Genomic DNA, 17861 nt, shown 5'->3' with positions numbered 1-17861 from the left:
CTCCTGCCAATAGCCCGACTGATATTCCACAATCACCTTTTATGATCAATGGAGCTTTCTCAGAGGTCAAGATTTCAGGGAAGCCCACGTTCAAATGAAAATTAATATCCATGACAAAGTGCACTGCTGTTGCTCAGGCACTGCCTTTTCTGCCATTTCCTGAAGTTTTCACACATTTCAACCCCTCTCCTAACCAGCAAATCACAGAGAGAGTTCTGAGAGATCCAGAAATGGAGAAGAGGCCTTGTTTTTCTTGTGTATTATAACTATAGCACCTGTAGCAACCAGCTCTGCACAGGCCTTGGGACTGACAGCAGGGCCTGGAAGCACCCCATCAAGGACTGGGCCCTTTGTCAGTGCCTGGTAAGTGGAGCCGAATTTCTTTAATATCTCTGTCTTTCTTCCAGCCTCTCTCCAGCGTCCTAGGATATATTCACCAAACACACTGCCTTCTAAGGCTACCACCTGTTTCCTCATGCTGCCGAGTTTGATTTTGGACTGCTAGGGTTTGTGGAAAGGGCAGGCATGTGCCTGTTTTGAGGGAGTCCCTGTCACTATCCCTCCAGGATGGAAGATAAATGGGGAGAGCACCGGTTCTGAAACCAGTTTGGCTACATCACAAACCTAGTTACCTGTCATCCTTGCTGCCACCAGAGGGAATAGATATTATTATCCCCATTTTACAGATGGGGAAACTGAGTTCAGAGAAATGCATTTCTCAGTAGCATGCACTTATTAAATATGTGATCTCAGATTCAAACCTGGGGTGGTGGTCTCCAAAATCCTTGCAATTTCTGCCATGCCAACCTGCTGCCTCCCTGAGCAAGTCTCCACATAAATGGGCAGAGGCTGAGCAGCTATAGTTGGCTCAGCAGCAAAGGATCTGCCTGCAATGCAGGAGATGTGAGTTCGATCCCTAGGTTGGGAAGATCCCCTGGAGAAGGAAATTGCAACCCACTCCAGTATTCTTGCCTGGGAAATTCCATGCAAAGAGAAGCCTGGCGGGTTACAGTCCGTGGGATCACAAAGAGTTGGACATATCTTACTGACTAAACAGCTGCAGCAGCAAAGCATCTGTAACTGCTGTACACACAGCAAACTGCAGGCAGAGATGGGACTAGCACCACCTTCTCCTAATTCCTAGTCCATATTCTCCACACTGAACTGCCAATCTCTCGAGGTTGGGATTGCCTGGCACTCATATGCTGTGACCTCACTGTTGTCTATTAATTTCTACTTAAAGGGTAAAACAAAAAAAGATGTCAGCCTCTGAACCACCTCTTAAACCAAACTTTCATACCTGGACTGGCTTTTTCCCTCTTAGTCTCTTTCCTGCTAAAATCTGTGCTCAAAACCAGCTGTCAGGGTCAGTTCAGTTCAGTCGCTCAGTCATGTCCGACTCTTTGCGACCCCATGAATCGCAGCATGCCAGGCCCCCCTGTCCATCACCAACTCCCGGAGTTCACTCAATCTCATGTCCATCGAGTCGGTGATGCCATCCAGCCATCTCATCCTCTGTCATCCCTTTCTCCTGCTCCCAATCCCTCCCATCATCAGAGTCTTTTCCAATGAGTCAACTCTTTGCATGAGGTGGCCAAAGTACTGGAGTTTCAGCTTTAGCATCAGTCCTTCCAAAGAATACCCAGGACTGATCTCCTTTAGAATGGACTGGCTAGATCTCCTTACAGTCCAAGGGACTCTCAAGAGTCTTCTCCAACACCACAGTTCAAAAGCACCAATTCTTCGGCACTCAGCTTTCTTCACAGTCCAACTCTCACATCCATACATGACCACTGGAAAAACCATAGCCTTGACTAGATGAACCTTTGTTGGCAAAGTAATGTCTCTGCTTTTCAATATGCTATCTAGGTTGGTGATAACTTTCCTTCCCAAGAGTAAGCATCTTTTAATTTCATGGCTGCAATCACCATCTGCAGTGATTTTGGAGCTGTCAGGATAGACTTTTCTAAAATGCAAGCCTGGCCATGATGCTCCTCTCTATGGATGCCCACTGCTCTCAAGATAAACCCCAACCTTCTCATCCAAGTGTGAAAGGTTCTCCATGCCGTGCCTCACCTTAACCTATCACACCTGTCTCACTTCTCATCACTCTGGTTTTTAGACTTGAAATGTATGACAGCCACATTTTCAATGGCTTTAGCAAATTTATATTTATGCCTAGAATTCTCACTCCTTCCATTTTAGCTTGGAGATATCCTATGTTTTTATCAAAGACCAGCTCATGCTGCCTCTTTTTTTTTTTTTTTCCTGGTTTGGATATATTTACATCTTAAAAAAATTTTTTTTGTAATGGAGTATAGTTGATTTACAATGTTGTGTTAGTTCTAAGTGTACAGCAAGTTGACTCTGTTATACGTATACATGTATTCACTCTTTTTTAGATTCTTTTACACTACCTCTTTTGAGATGACCATCTCCCACCATGGGTCTCTCAGCACCTTGTACCCACTCTCACATCCCCACCTTGGCACTCAGCACTTTGTATCACATGGATTCCTTTGCGTGCTCTATCTCTTCCAGGGATATGTGTTATCATCTCAGAAAATCCACTGAATTGCAGCAGAGTGCCTAGATGAGGGAATACTTGTCGATGAACTATACTTAAAACCCATTTCCATAGAGATGTGCAATGTGTTGGCTTTACTCACTGAAAGCAAAGGTTAGCTGGCTCTGGGTTTTGTGTCTGTTTTTCTAAATTAACTAAATTTCATACTTTCTAGCTTTGAAGGTTTAACTGTCCTAGGAAGAGTTGAATGATTTTAAAACTGAACTGGAGAGCTTCAGTGGAAAGCTAGCCTTTGACCCAGGTTCATTCCAGTCCTGCTGGAGTGAAACGTTTGTGCCTTCAATGTGTTTATTTTCTTCAGGTGCTCCCTTATGTGTGCCATTTGAAAGACCCCTTAATCAAATCCGTACTCTTGGAAACTGTTACTTTTTGTTTTGTCAATGGTTTCCTTGGAAGCCTCTGGCAGGGAGACTTCTCATTCAGGACCAAAGACCAGGAGGAGTCAGTTTCCACTTGGAATCCTGAGGGAACTGGTGTCCTGTTCCTCCCATTGCACACACCTTTACTCTTCTTGGCCTTCATGTAAACCATCAGATGATGAACCAGCTTAGTCTGTTAATGTACTCAGACACATCTCCCTTTAGCTAATAGGAGACGTCCCAAGGAGGTGTGTGTAAGCATATTTCTGATGCATCAGAGAGAAGGGCACGTGTGTGCCCCAGGATGCATTTGGCCCTCTGTGAAATGCATCACCAGCCTAAAAAAACATGTTTTCCACAGCCAAGAGCATGTCAAGAATCTGAAACTTAATCCTCAGTCCAATGACCTAGCCTGTACTTGAGTCTGATGAAAAGGATGGGAGGTGAAACCCGCTCTGGCTAGCCTCTTCTGGAGCCTCCATCTACTGTTACTACCTCACCAGGCCACAGTTTGAGCAAGAAGGATGAGATCGAACAGGAAACTCTGAAAGTATGAAGGAGCAGAGGGGAGCTGGGACCTCAAGCAGCTACAGGGAGATGGTGTTCCCTTTCTTATCCACTATGCCTTTGTTTTTCTTTGTCATTCTGCCTTGGAATCATTTACCTCCCAAAAGATAGACAGGAAGAGACATCTAGGGGGAGAAAGGCATAGCAGAGAAGCTGAATGTGTTCTAGGCTTCTGGTTTAAACCCTTAAAGTAGTTGAGTTGAACCATTTTTGCTGTATATGAATACCCTTTTTCCTCAGTCCTCTGCCAATTAAAGCTGCTAAATAAAGCTGTAAATAAATAAATGTGTGTTTTATGTGTATGTAGTTCTTTGGTTTTACTTTGGGTTACTAGCCAAGGACTGGAGAGAAGCGAAGACCCACCCCTCTGCCCCAGAGAACCAGGCTGGTTACGGTAATCTTCCTTCAAAAGCTGCTGTAAAAATAGCCCTGAAGCAGTGAGTCCAACTGCCCACAGTGACCCTGTGGAAATTTAGATTTTCATATAACTGGGTTTACTGACAATAACCAAACCCACTGGGAATCTTCTTTCCTGGAAGTTCATGACAATAAGTTGCAGCTGTGTGTCTCCTGTTTTAAACTATGATAAACCTAATGGGGCGGAGAAGGCAATGGCACCCCACTCCAGTACTCTTGCCTGGAAAATCCCATGGATGGAGGAGCCTGGTGGGCTACAGTCCATGGGGTCGCTGAGAGTCAGAGACGACTAAGTGACTTCACTTTCACTTTTCACTTTCATGCATTGGAGAAGGAAATAGCAACCCACTCCAGTGTTCTTGCCTGGAGAATCCCAGGGACGGTGGAGCCCGGTGGGCTGCCGTCTATGGTGTCGCACAGAGTCGGCCACGACTGAGTGACTTAGCAGCAGCAGCAGCAATGGGGGACCTCTCTGGTGGTTCAGTGTAAAGAATCCCCCTGCCAATACAGGACGCGTGGGTTTGATCCCTTGGTTGGGAAGATGCCCTACAGAGGGAGATGGCAATCCACTCCAGTATTCTAGCCGGGGAAAGCCTATGAACAGAGGAGCCTGGTGGGCTACAGTCCATGGGGTTGCAAAGAGTCAGACATGACTGAGCGTCTAAACAACAACAAACTCAGTGGATTTCAGCAAAGTGGGGCAATCATTTCCCTAATTTCCTGTGTTTGTGTGATAGCCAAAGCCAGAATCAAACATAAGCCAGGAAGAGAGAGAGGGGGAGACACAGTCCTTTCACGTCATGTCAGGGTGGCGCTTACCTGTGACCATGCTCAGTGCTGACAGGCAGGCTAAGGCTTGGATATCAAGGTTCAGGCTCTGCAAACTTAAGGAAAAGTCTTTAATGGAGTCGAGCCACTCCCCAAATCCACGAAGGCACTGAAGTCGATGCAGGACAAGTCCATTGCAGAACACAAACTTATCTTCAGCAGTGTTTGACCTACGAGAGAAAGTCGTCGGGGGGTGAGGATAGAGACACAAAAATAGGTCTGTTCAATCTGTCCAGTGGGATAACATCATAATGCACCGGTACCCGCACAACTTTGGGCAGCCTTCACAAACCCACTGTGGTGCCGTGAAACCCGCCCAGACACCCTCAATGAACAACCCTGGGATACACAACCACTGCTAGTGGTCTGCTGACTTCCCTGGTAAGCCTCAGCCCTGGAGATGCTCAGAGTAGGGTGTTTGCTCTCTTAGGGTTAGAAGCAGTTTCTGGCTTGCCCTGGGATGGATGCTGGAAGCGAAGCCCAGTGCCCTATCTCTCTGTGCCATGAACATGAGACTGTTCCCTTCAGTGCTCCTTCGCCGGGACTTCTCTTTCATTTTCTTAAATGTCGAAAACTGATAAGGCCCGAGGTTAGACCCTACAATTCCATTGTGCAGACTCTAAAAACGCCAAGTCCTCTCAAGCGCCAGAAATCAATCATAAACTGAACAATGATCTAAAGTAAAAAGAGTCCTTGTTTTGTACTACATTCTCCGCTTTTAACAGTGGGGCTGTAGACGGCTATTTCTCAATCCATCCTGATAGTTTATGTTATGTCCGCAGTGATCCCGTTCTTTTCTCAGGAATGGCACCCTGGAACTTCTAGTTAGCACCACTTCTCTGTGGAGCCTTGGGCACTCCTTTAATCTTTCTGCATTTCCTTATCCTTATCTATAAAACAAGAATTCTAATTGCTACCTCCAAAGAATGTTGTGGGAATTAAATAAAATAAAGAATTTGAAAGTCTATGCACAGTGCCTGAATACAAGAGGAGCCCAACCAGTGTTAGGTGTAACTAATTCTGAATTTTAGGTGGACCTTAACTTAATCCTTTAATTTTCAAATCTCTTGCTACATATTTCTCTCTCTTGGCCCATTGCACTAACATGTTAATGTCTTTTTAACTGTGTTTTTTAGAGAAATAACTTCATTCATTCATTCACTCAGCAAATATTTCTTGAGCACAAAACCAGTGCCATTCCTTGGCTGGACACTGGAGAAAACCTGATGAATAGGCCTACATGGTGTCTGCCCTCATGGAGCTGATCATGGACTTAATCCTTTGCTGCCTGCCTAATAGATAGTAGTCATATTGCTGATTCAGCTTGGCTCCTGCACATGCAGGATTGGCTGTAATTATGCTAATTACTGGCAGTCTGGTTGTAACTCCACTTTGGTCTCTCCCACAGATCCCTCCCCAGAGGCATGCATGCACAGAACAGAATGATTCAATCTCAGGGTTTAAAACCTGGACCTCAGACCAGTGGCATAAGAATTGCTAGAATATGACTTAAAAATGCAGATTTCTAAGTTAATATGTCACACATGATTATATATATTTTTCTTTTCCCTCATATTTCTTCTGATTTTTCCTTTATGTATCTTTGTTTCTTTGTTGTTAGGTGTCTAATGGTTTACGATGTCTATCTTCTTTGTGAATTGTACATTTCATCATTAAAAATATTCATCTTTCATTTAAAAAAATTAATAAATACATAAAAAAAGCAGATTTCTAGACTTGCTTCAATGTAGATCCGAACCAAAACAGCTGGGAATGAGGCATGGGAATTTGCATCTTAAATGAGAGTTTCTGGTAACATGATGTGAAACTGGGGAGTGGGTAGCAGGGAAGAGAAAGAGGGGAAAAGTGATGGTTTTTCCTATAATATTGGTAAAATGTTGGTACCATCTCCTATACTGAAAAGAAGCAAGGAAGATAGAATTTAAAATGCTACATGTGAACTTTATGGCAGAAGCTGAGATTCCAGGTTCTAGCTTTTTGAAAAATTAGTTTGTTTGTTTTTGATGTCACTGAGTGCGGTAAGGTGAACTGAATTTATTGATCCAGAAGCTGCTGCTGCTGCTGCTAAGTCACTTCAGTCGTGTCCAACTCTGTGTGACCCCATAGACGGCAGCCCACCAGGCTCCCCCATCCCTGGGATTCTCCAGGCAAGAACACTGGAGTGGGTTGCCATTTCCTTCTCCCTCTTGGAATAAATACTGGAGGCTGCAAAGCTGTGGGAACTCTTTAGCGCCCCCTCTGGTGTATCAGAAAGTAACACTAAATAGAAACCTGGGAGGTAAAGGCAAAGCTGAAAACACTTGCTCCCAGGAAATACCTTATGTACCATGAGAATCTTCCTGGAATCACAGAATGATGGCGCTGCAAGGGGCTTTGCTGTGTGTCGTGCTTAGTCGCTCAGTCGTGTCCAACTCTTTGCGACCCCATAGACTAGCCAGCCAAGCTCTTCTGTCCATGGAGATTCTCAAGGCAAGAATACTGGAGTGGGTTGCTATCCCTCCTCGATGAAACCTTCCTAATCCAGGGATCAAACCCAGGTTTCCTGCAGTGCAGGCAGATTCTTTACCAGCTGAGCTACCAGGGAAGCCCATCAATTGCCAAATCCAACCTTCTCATTTTATGAAGAAGGAAACTAGATTTCTGGTGAAGCAAGTGATCTGCTTAGGGTCTTACAACAAGTCTGTTAAAACTGAGACTAGAACCCAGGAAAACTGGCTGCCAGCCCAGTGTTCGATCCACTGCTCAGTTTTTTTAATGCCTGGTCATATTACATATGTACTTCTTGAGCAAACTTTTCACCACTGACTTAGTTAAAAATCCAGCAGGTTTCAAACTTCTTCAAAGGAAGGAGTGGACTAAAGGAAGATAAAAGAATAGTAATTACCTGATGGAAAGTCTGAGAACAAACAGCTCCAAAAAGGCTGATTCTATAAGTAATGTCTGATCTTCTTTGGGGAGATCAGTAAATCCGGGAATCTTTTCTGCCCAGCTTCTGGATACATCAATGGAGGCTGTTAGAAGGTTGTAGAACTGTTGTACATGCTCAGCATCCGTGCCTGCAGCAGCCTGGTCAGTGGGACAGTACTAGAATGCAAACCACAGAGAGCAGCGTTATCTCAGTCCAATAGGGCTGACAGCATCATTTGCTAATTGGCTCTTGCAAGATTGTCAATGCCTTCTCTTTTCAGGAGGGCTTTCTTTGACCACCAGAGCCCACTCTGAGTGTGACTGACAGCAGAAAGTGCTAGAAATTAGCATCCTCCCTGGAGAACCTCAGTCAGTGGGTTGGTGGATAAATAACCAAGCTGTGTATCCCTTGGGTGGGGTAACTACAGTTCAATGCAGGTTCTAGGACTGTCTCCTAGAGTATTCCTTTGGGACCAAGTGTCAGCCACCCACACGGTGTTTTATGTTATGCTGCACATTTTATTGCTTGCTTCTCTTACAAGTCTTAGTCCTCATCCCCTTAATTTCCAGCACCTTCTAATAAAACAATTTACACTCAAAAAAAAAAAAAAAAGATCATCAATGCCTAAATCTTTACTCTTGGGTCCTACAGTTTATAAAACCTTTTTGCATTCATAGTCTCATCAGATTCTCATGATAGCCCTGTGACATAAATAGAGTGGACTCTGTTACCACTTAATAGGCAACGAAATTTGCTTAAGTCCCATGAGTGCACTGGTTTTCAGTCCTGACTGCAATCATCTGGGGAGCTTTAAAAAACACTCATGTCTGGGTCATATCCACAGAGATTCTAATTTAACTGGTCTGGAATGGGGACTGGTCATCAGGAATTTTTAAAAGCTCCCCAGGTGATTCCAAAGGGCTGCCAGGGTTGAGAGTCATTACCCTAGGGGGTTGTCTTTGTGAGCCTCCAGGATCCACAGAGTCCCTAAGGCATAGCTGTCTCCAAACAAGATGTTTAATTAACCCCTGGTTCTCAAACTGTGGTCCTTGGACCAGCAGCATCAGCAACACCTGGGAATGTGTTAGAAGCAAAAATCTCCAGCTCTGCCCCAGACCTACAGAATCAGAATCTCTGTGGGGAGTAGCCCAAGAAACTGTTTTATCAAGATCTCCAGGTGAATTCTCATGCACAGTGAAGTTTGAGAATCTTAGAATTAACCAGTTCGAGAAGATGAGTGCTTACTATTGATGGATTTCTGAGAGATAAAACAAAAAAGGAGGGATTGGGGGAGGAATGTGTCCTTGGCACGGCCCAGGCAGTAGGGTGCCATTAGACTCAGGACTTGTGGCTACTTAAATGAGTGAAAATCCTCTATCACACTAGCCATATTTCAAGTGCTCAATATCCACCATGTGGTGTAGAACGGGTTCTGTTGGACAACACTGACCTAGAGGGCTCCAGGAGAAGGAAGGTACAGGCAGGATTAAAGTCTCTACCCAGCTTTTAGCTATGCTGGTGGCCTCAGCGTTTTGCTTCAATCATTGGAGGAAAATCTTTCCTGCTTCAGGCAGAAAGATTGATACAGCAAGGTAATAATCCAGGGACAACCAACAACAGAGACTTAAGAGATATGCAAAAACCTTCATATAAATGTGCATCATTGCCTTCACAGAAACACAGCTGATGGTGCTTTTGTGTCTCCTTTCTCAGTTGATTTTCCAGGGGCATGGATTTTAATCCTTATTTTACAGATGAGGAAACTGAGACTCATAGAAGCTCAGAAAGGCTAACAGACTTTCCGAAGTTACATAACCAACAGTGGTACAGCCAAGACTTAAACACGCCTCTGTGATTTCCAGTCCTACACCTTCTGGCTATTAACAGTTCTGATATTACTAGCTGGTGGCCTAGGATAGTTTTTAGAAGTATTTTGCTTTGATCAATGGAAGACTAGAGTATACATGTATATGAGAATTTACTCTGTAATAAAGGTTGCATTTCAAAAAAAAAAAGTATTTTGCTCTCCATGTATATATTCATTGGTCTCATATTTTGTCACCACAGTGACTGGCACATAATTGACTCTCAGTGACTAAATGATAACCATAACAAACCATTGTTGAATATTGTTCAATGAAAGAACAGTCAAGGGATGGAGGACAAAAAGCCAAAGAGCAGACAGGTGTTGACTGTAGAATTACATAGGTCTGAAGAAATAAGGCCCTTGTCTGAATTGGGTCTCCCCTCATCCCACTGTGTTTTCCCAAAAGGCATCATGAAATAACAAAAGAAACTTCAGACAAGGTGCCCAATTACTTCAATCCTAGATTTCTCTAGGCCCCTAATTTGTGAAATAATGTAGCTCTGCTACTATAGTTATCTAGGGTAAATTACTTAGCTTTTCTGAGCCTCAGTTTTCTCCTCTGTACAATGGTGGTACTATCTTCCTCAACATTTTGTTGCAGTGATTAACTGTGATAACATATGTGGAAAACCTGGCACATAGAACATATTTAACACATGAAGACAGTAATGATACCAATAATGATTTTGATATTTAGAATTATCACTGTCCCTCAGCTCCCATATTATATGATGAGGGATGAGGTTGAACTGGAAGGTTCCTAATTTTCAGCCTGACTTTCTAGGATCCCATAATATCAGGTCCAGTCCAAAGTCCTGGCTCCTCTATTCCCAATAATCTTCCCAGGGCCAGGATTCTATTAATATGAAGCCCTGGATGTTCTGAGTTGGAATGGGAGGAAAGTAGGGTAAAAGGAAGCAGTCATCTCTCCTTTCCATCGCTATTCAAGGATGACAGCATGATCTGGTGTCACGGACACTCCCCACCACCTCCTTTTAGCACATGTACTATTAACTGGAGGAGAGTGGGGAGAAAAAGATTTTATTTTTAAACTTTCTCTTCTTACATGAATCTAATTCCAAATGTTCCCCACAGGCAGCATGAAATTCAAGGCAGCACCACGTTTAGAAAACTGATAGCACTACCTGTGAACCTCTCAGGTAACGGAGAGTTGAGGAGAGAATGTTGGATCAGACAGCAAATCTTGGGTTCCTCCTCCAGGCTTTGACACTGACTTGCTGTGAAGCCCTAGATTAGGCACTTAACTTCTCTGGGTCTGTTTCTGCCTCTGAAGTAAGAAGTGACTAGACTAGCCAATCTCTAAGATTCCTTTGGGTCTTGTATTCAGTTGTGTTTCTGTTATTCATTTCAAGTTTAATTCCAGGGTGGGTTTGATGGCAGACACTGTATGATTTCTATTCTTTTACAGCCCAGACCATCATCTATCCTGGTGAATGTTCCACATGATGGCTCTTGCATTCAATGATTCTAAACGTTGCTAATCACATCAGGTATGATGGTATTGCCTAGAATTTGATACTAATTCAGCCTTATTGTTTCAAAGTAGGGTGTTAAATGGAGAGAAAAAGACTAAAGAAGGTCAAGGAATGGGACCTAACAGCTCCCTCCTGCACTGTTGTCCCTGAAAGCAGGGCTCACAACTCAATAATCTCCCTGCTTCCAATATTTGCTCAGAAGCCTCCAGAGCACTTAGCTTTCACCCAGGGTCCTCTGCAGGCCTCTGCCCCTGCTGGGCTCACATTTCATGCATCCTGAACACAGGGAGATGCAGTGGCTGCCTGTGTATGCAGTTCTCTCTGATGGAGTCCAGCAAGGAGGAAAGCCAGCAGGCCCTGTGTGCCAGACTCCAGCCAGATTCTCTGGGCTTCACCTGCAGTGATTCCGGTTCACATTCCAGAATTCTGGAGCCAAACTGGATTCAGTCTGAGCCACCAGTAACTAGGAGGTGACTGGAGGGTCAGCATCCACTTCTGGGGGTGAAAAATAAATCAACTGTCCCCTCTACTGAATATAAGGTTTAAAGAAACAGAACAAAACGTATTAGAGTCTCTCTCTGCCTGGGCTAGAAGTTTATAAACAGCTTGCTGTGAAATGCTGAGCATGGGGTTGGAAGAACCAGACCCCAAACTCTGCTTCTGTACTCCCCTATATCGCTCCATCTCTGGGCTAAGCAGTTTGGGGTTCACCAAAGAAAATCTGGAATAATTTGTTTATTGATCATTCTAATCAGATATAGACTGAACAGAGAAAGACCTTAAAAGTCAATCTTTTTTCCTCTTTATGCTAACGTTGTATTCCAGCCTTTATGGATAATTGATCCATCAATAATCAGATTTTACCACTACTCAAAGACACAGGATTGCATTTACTGATAGCTAATGTCTAATGCAGATTTCTCTGAAGGACTTAGATTGAGAATCTAGGACTGCAAGCAACAAATATTATTTAAATGAGTTGACACATTTCAAATGGTAATACCATGTATGTACAAGTCAGATTTCAGCCACAGCTAGGCCTAAAATAAATTATGCAAGACCTTTGGTGAACACCAGACCTAAAATTTAGCAATGTGATGTTTTCATAGCAGAGTGGAATCTGATACTCACTCTATCTCACTGTCAGTTGAGGCTAAATATGTAAAATGTCTTAAGAACATTTTATTTTCTCTTACAATGTTACTTTTCCCTGGGTCCTTATATTTCAGATGTTACTATTCTATGAGCCAAACTATGTATACATAGACTTAGGATCTTACACTGTAAAAAGTGACACTTTAAAAACAGGCAATTAATACAGTTTTCCCCCAAATTTCTTCTTTTCTGATGTAATTGCCTCCCTTCTCTAAAAAACAAAAACAAAACCCCTAAACCCTCATCTCTTCCCAAAATGGCACCACTGGAGTTACATATGGGTTTATTTTCTGTCTCCCTCACTGGGCTGTAAGCTCCATGAAGACAGGAGTTGCATCTTGTTCAGTAATGTGTCCACTGCTCTGGAAGAACTGTTCAGTGAGTCAGTTACTTTCTGTTAAATTCATGTCTATTGCTCATTTCTTCTCAATGCCAGGCAAGTTGGGAAATAGGAGATTTGGGGTAAAATTGAATTGTTCTTATTAAATTATAATGATGGTTCTTAAACCTTAGTGTGCCAAAGAACCATCTGAGGCCTTTTTAAAACTATAGATTCCTGCCTGCTTTCCCCGTCCCCCAGTTCTGAGTCAGTAGGCCTGTGTGTAGCCCTGGGAATATGCATTTTAAGCAAACACCTTGGCTCCTTCTGATACAGGCAGTCTGGGTACCACACTTTGGGAAATGGAGACCGGTACTGACAGGGGAATTGTAGTCGGTATAATGGTCACAGGGTCAGGGAATGAGAAGGCTGGAAGGGATTGTGGCACTGCATTTAGTCCAATCTCGTCATTCAGATGAGAAAACTGAGGCCCACAGAGGGGCAGAACTGGCCTGAAATCATCCAATGGGTTAGTGGCAATTTGAGAGGGTCTTTGAAGTAGCTTTAAGAAGGACTCTGCAGAATCTTCATGTAGTTTATACTTTGTAGGTCTAACATGTGCCAGCTAAGTTGTTTCTTAGGCTATTTTGTTAACATATTTAAATACCACTTGCTGGGGCCTGGTTGTATCTGTACTGTATCTTGTTTTTGGAGTCTGTTACAGTGCTAAGTGATACTTTTACCAGAAAACATCCTAGTTTGCTGGCAAATACTTAAAATGACCAACAAATGAGGATGTGAAGTACACTTTCTCATTAGGAATTACACAGGCTCTGAAGTCAAGTCCGGTATCTATATATACTTGTAATGCTAAATTAAAAGCAACTGTGGGGTAGAGAACAGCAACATTTTGAGGCGAAACAAATCAAATCTGACATGTTTTGACTGCACTGATATATAATGATCTGAGCTCACTTTTGAAGGAGAGAAGTTTGGCCCAAAGGAGAAGAGAAGGTCTCAGCGCCAGGAACGTTTCACAGAGGGAGGAGCAATCTTTCTGGCCTTGAAAACACCCTTCCCTCTGTGACTTGGAACAAGTCCTCCACCTCCCTGTCCCACAAACCAGGAAAACACTCACTTACTACCTTAAAGGCACATAGGCTGGGACAAGAAGATTAGAATGAACCTGTCTGGCAAATGTTTTCTCATTTCTCTGATTCACTGGGGGAAGGTAGCATCTTTAATAAATTGTTTTGGTCATGTTCAACTGTCTGACTTGAAACTGACAGTGCATTTTCTTATTTAAAATGTAATAAATTATGTCTACCACTATGGTATGGTTTAAGCAGGAATAAATGAAGAAGATACTTTCATTTTTCACCTGATTCACTTCTAAATGGTTTGCCTTTTTCAAACCATGAGTATATGTTACTCTTATTGTAATTTAAAAAATCTAATAAAGACTTTTATTAGAAAAAAAAAAACCAAACTAGTAGATTTCCATTAAATAAAAGGCAATATGGTGAGAAACATACTCTCTTGAGGGGTGAGATTTGGGTCTAACTGTTTGCCACTGACTTTAGGCAAGCCATTTAATCTTTTTAAACTTTTATTTACTCTTCTGAAAATATGAATGTTGGATTAGATTACCTCAAGATCACCTCCAGTTCTCTGAATTCTTAAATAAAAACTTTAAAGAGAAGGTAATATGAAAACGGAATTACAATGAATGATATTTAAAAAATGACTGAAACCATAAATTATACCACATAAACTAAATATATGTGATGGTAACTGACTCAGGGTAGACTTTCAATAAATTTATTTTGCTTTGTTCACTTTGTGTTAATTTTTTTTAAGAAAATGAAGCAAATTCAATCTTGTGAAGTAATAATTACTTAACAGCACACATTCTTATATGTATATGTATACCTATTCACTTGCATTTAGGGACAATAAGGTAGACCCTAGAATCCTGAAATCTTAGAGCTGGAAGGAACTTAATATCAGCCAAAACAACCTGTCTCCTTGTGAGGAACCTTTAAAGAGTTCTCCTTAAGTTTCTTCATACTTCCATAGCAGTTCTTGGAGCCAATAGAACTCTTTCTTGTCCTCAGAATGGACTGGAAAGGCCACTTCCTTCACCCTCTAGATCTGCCCTTGGGAAAACAGTCCTCTTGGTAACATGGCAAAAGTGTGACCTAGTCCCAACACATTTCTTCCAACTATCCCTTTCAAGTTTTCAGAAACAGTGTATCCACTGCCCTCTTAAATCCCAGTTCAGTTCAGCTTGGAACTGAACTCCATCCTTGAAGTGTGGACTGACAGCACAGAGCCCATGGGGCACCACAAAGTTGGTCCTGGTCCTATCCTTCTTCTGCAGAGGCCGAAGCTAATTTAGCATCCCTCCTTCCACCACCTGAACACACTGGTGGTTCCTACTGAGCACAGGGAATAGACTCCTGAGATCGTCTCAACATGAACCACTGACAAGCTAAGTCTCTCCCATTTAAAAAAATTCTAAATGCTGAGCTTCACATTTATTTTTGTTAACTTTCTCCATGATGGTTTCATCCATCCTGTTCCAACCTGTCGAAATCACTCTGAATGTTGATACTGACATCCATCATATTAGCGATCCCTCCCAGCTTTCTGTCATCTGCAAATGTGATCAGCATGCCTTCTATGCCTTCATCCAAGTTTTTGATGAAAACTCACTGTATTTTTTAAAAAAGACTTTTAATTTAATTGATTTGGGTCCAATTTTTGATAATTTTGTAAAGCTATCTAAAAGCAGGAGAATCCAAGCTATGAGGTTCGATATGATTCCAAAACAATGCAATTAAAATGAATATGCTTTGCAAAATTGAGCCAGGCAGGCCCCAAAGGTAATATCATCGTGACCCAGACTCTGGCATGGTCAATCTGCTATTTTGGACAAAGCTAACAATTAAATTGGATAAATGTTTGTTGATGAGGATGATGACTCTAGTCTAACACACTGAATGGTGCAGAAGCAAGCAAACACAGTGGATTGATTTTTCAGTGTGGAGACAGTTCCCAGCTGGGACAACTCAAAGTATGGGACAGGGTTTGCCACTGAATAACTAATTAGGCCATGTAGACCAATAATTGGATGATTTGTGCCCCCACCATCATCACTTTGTGAACAAAATTCTTTGGACTGGCCATAGTCATTGCCAATGCCCTAGAACAACATCAGATTGTGTGCTGTAGCCTCAGTGGAGGCAGTGCCAAGAAGCTTCATTAATTCAGACAGATTGCATAAGGGAAGGCCAGAGTTGGTTCTTGAAAAAGTCTTTATTCCCAAATGCTTTTCCATCACCCATTCTCACTGAAACCAGAGAGGCAGGGAATTTTGGTCTTAGGAGCACAGACTTTGCGGGGCAAATTGGACCCATTGGCTTCTAATTCTATCTCAGATACATATTAGCTAGGTGACCTCGGAGAAGGAAATGGCAACCCACTCCAGTACTCTTGCCTGGAAAATTCAATGGACTGAGGAACCTGGTAGGCTACAGTCCATGGGGTTGCAAAGAGTCGGACAAGACTGAGCAACTTCACTCACTCACTCATGTGACCTTGGGCAAGTCAGTTCTTTAGCCTTTCTCACTTTCAATCTCCTCATCTATGAAATGGCAATCATCACACTTACCTTAGTGGTTTTTCTACATAGCACCTGACATATGTAGTGTTTATACTCATTAAAGCATTCAACAAATGACAGAATAAGAAGGTATGGTCAAGGAGATAACATACAGGGTACTGAGCTAAAGCTCTGACAAGTATCTTATTTAAATTTTACAAAAACAATCCTGGGAAATAGATATTATTATTATTATTCCATAACACAGATGAGGAAGGTGAGATATTAAAAGATTTAATCAGTTGCTCAAGGTCACCCAGCTTGGAATGTATTGGTCATTCCAATACATGATGGTATTGGAATTTTACTTGAGGCCTGCACGGTTCCAAAGCCTTAGCCCTTTAACCACTGCATTATTCAGTTAAACTATTATTTGAGACTTGACTTCAGTCAAGAGATGCTACTTGTAATCAGAACAAGAGTCCTCAACCTTTGATGCTAAGGACCTACCATGCTTCTCATAGGAAGTCTTGTGCTCCAGAGTGCAAAGGAGGCTTCACAGCCTGAAAGGAGGGAGGGGAGGAAGGCAGGAAGATCACAGCAGGTATACCAATCACCCTTTCATTTTTGTCAATACTACAACCTAAATAGAGGGCAACGGCAGACACACTCACACTCTTGGCCAACCCTTCAACCAGAAGTTCAAGACTCTGATTGGACCTGGAGAAGGCAATCTGGTAATTGCTACCAAGCCAAATCAACCAACTGGGGATCCCTTGACTGGTTTCTCTCTCCTCTGTGTGGAAACTGTGTTTCTAAGTTTTCTTGTCTTAGAGTGGGAGTAACTATTCTTACAGTTTATGGTTCTTTAAATGGTTGTTAGATGAGACAAAGTACCACAATGTCTAGCATGTAGAAATGGCTGAATAATTATGATCTTTTTCCTTTCTTTTTTTCTCTGGTGAGACCCTGCCTTACTAGAAGTTTGCTTTTCTAAGTCTCTTTTAAAACTGTCTTCCAGTAATATTCATACATTTGCTCAGAAAATCATTCTTCTTCATGTTATCCAAATTTCTGGGAATTTTCAGGTTTCAAACTGATGATATTTCACTATATTCCATATCAAATAAAAGTGTTGATATATTTTGGTTGACTTAACAACACTTGTGGTCATTTACAGTTTCAAATGTTTTCTCAACCGTTGTTCCTACGTGACTGATGTTCAAAACATCCCTCTGAGGTTAAATATTGTAATCATCTCCACTGTAAGGATGAGAAAGCCAAGAGCAGGAGCCAGGTGACCCAGGCAGGAAGCAGCAGAGGCAACATTCCATCCCAGTTCTCCTGACACCTCCTGATGTCAAGGCCAGAGTTTGCTCCTCTCCATCAATGGTCTAATCCCTCTCCATAAGCAGTAGGTCAATCAATGCCAGTGCAATTGGGTAAACTGTTCAAGGATAACTTGAGGCTTACCCAGCTGGTTTGGTCACAATATGAAAACCACAGTAGTCATGTTGTCTAAAGCATGAAAGAAACGTACAAATTGTAATTCACCTGTGCAGATTTTCATTGGCACAACCATCAGGAATCCTGCAACAATGGGTATGACAGGTGCAGCACTGTCAGGGTCATTTGTTAAGGCATTTAGAGATTCAATAAGGCAAAAATTATTTGGTGCAATGGATGCACTGGAATTGCTAAGTGAAGTGAAAAAATAGAGAAAAGATATG

General features: G+C 42.3%; 1 protein-coding gene across 2 annotated transcripts in view; it reads right to left on the bottom strand.

Annotated features, from left to right (window-relative positions):
• The window catches only part of NR4A3 (nuclear receptor subfamily 4 group A member 3), a 42374-nt gene that overhangs the window by 12176 nt on the left and 12337 nt on the right, over positions 1-17861 (bottom strand). For both annotated transcript variants that reach the window (XM_070794827.1, XM_070794828.1), the window contains 2 exons: positions 7664-7863; positions 4750-4928 (listed from right to left, as the gene is read on the bottom strand). In XM_070794827.1, the coding sequence (XP_070650928.1) occupies positions 4750-4928; positions 7664-7863 (379 nt within the window). The remainder of the gene's footprint in view (positions 1-4749; positions 4929-7663; positions 7864-17861) is intronic.

Source organism: Bos indicus, chromosome 8 (genome assembly GCF_029378745.1).
Source record: "Bos indicus isolate NIAB-ARS_2022 breed Sahiwal x Tharparkar chromosome 8, NIAB-ARS_B.indTharparkar_mat_pri_1.0, whole genome shotgun sequence".
NCBI classification, from domain to species: Eukaryota; Metazoa; Chordata; class Mammalia; order Artiodactyla; family Bovidae; genus Bos; species Bos indicus.
This window is presented reverse-complemented; position numbering and strand designations above follow the sequence as displayed.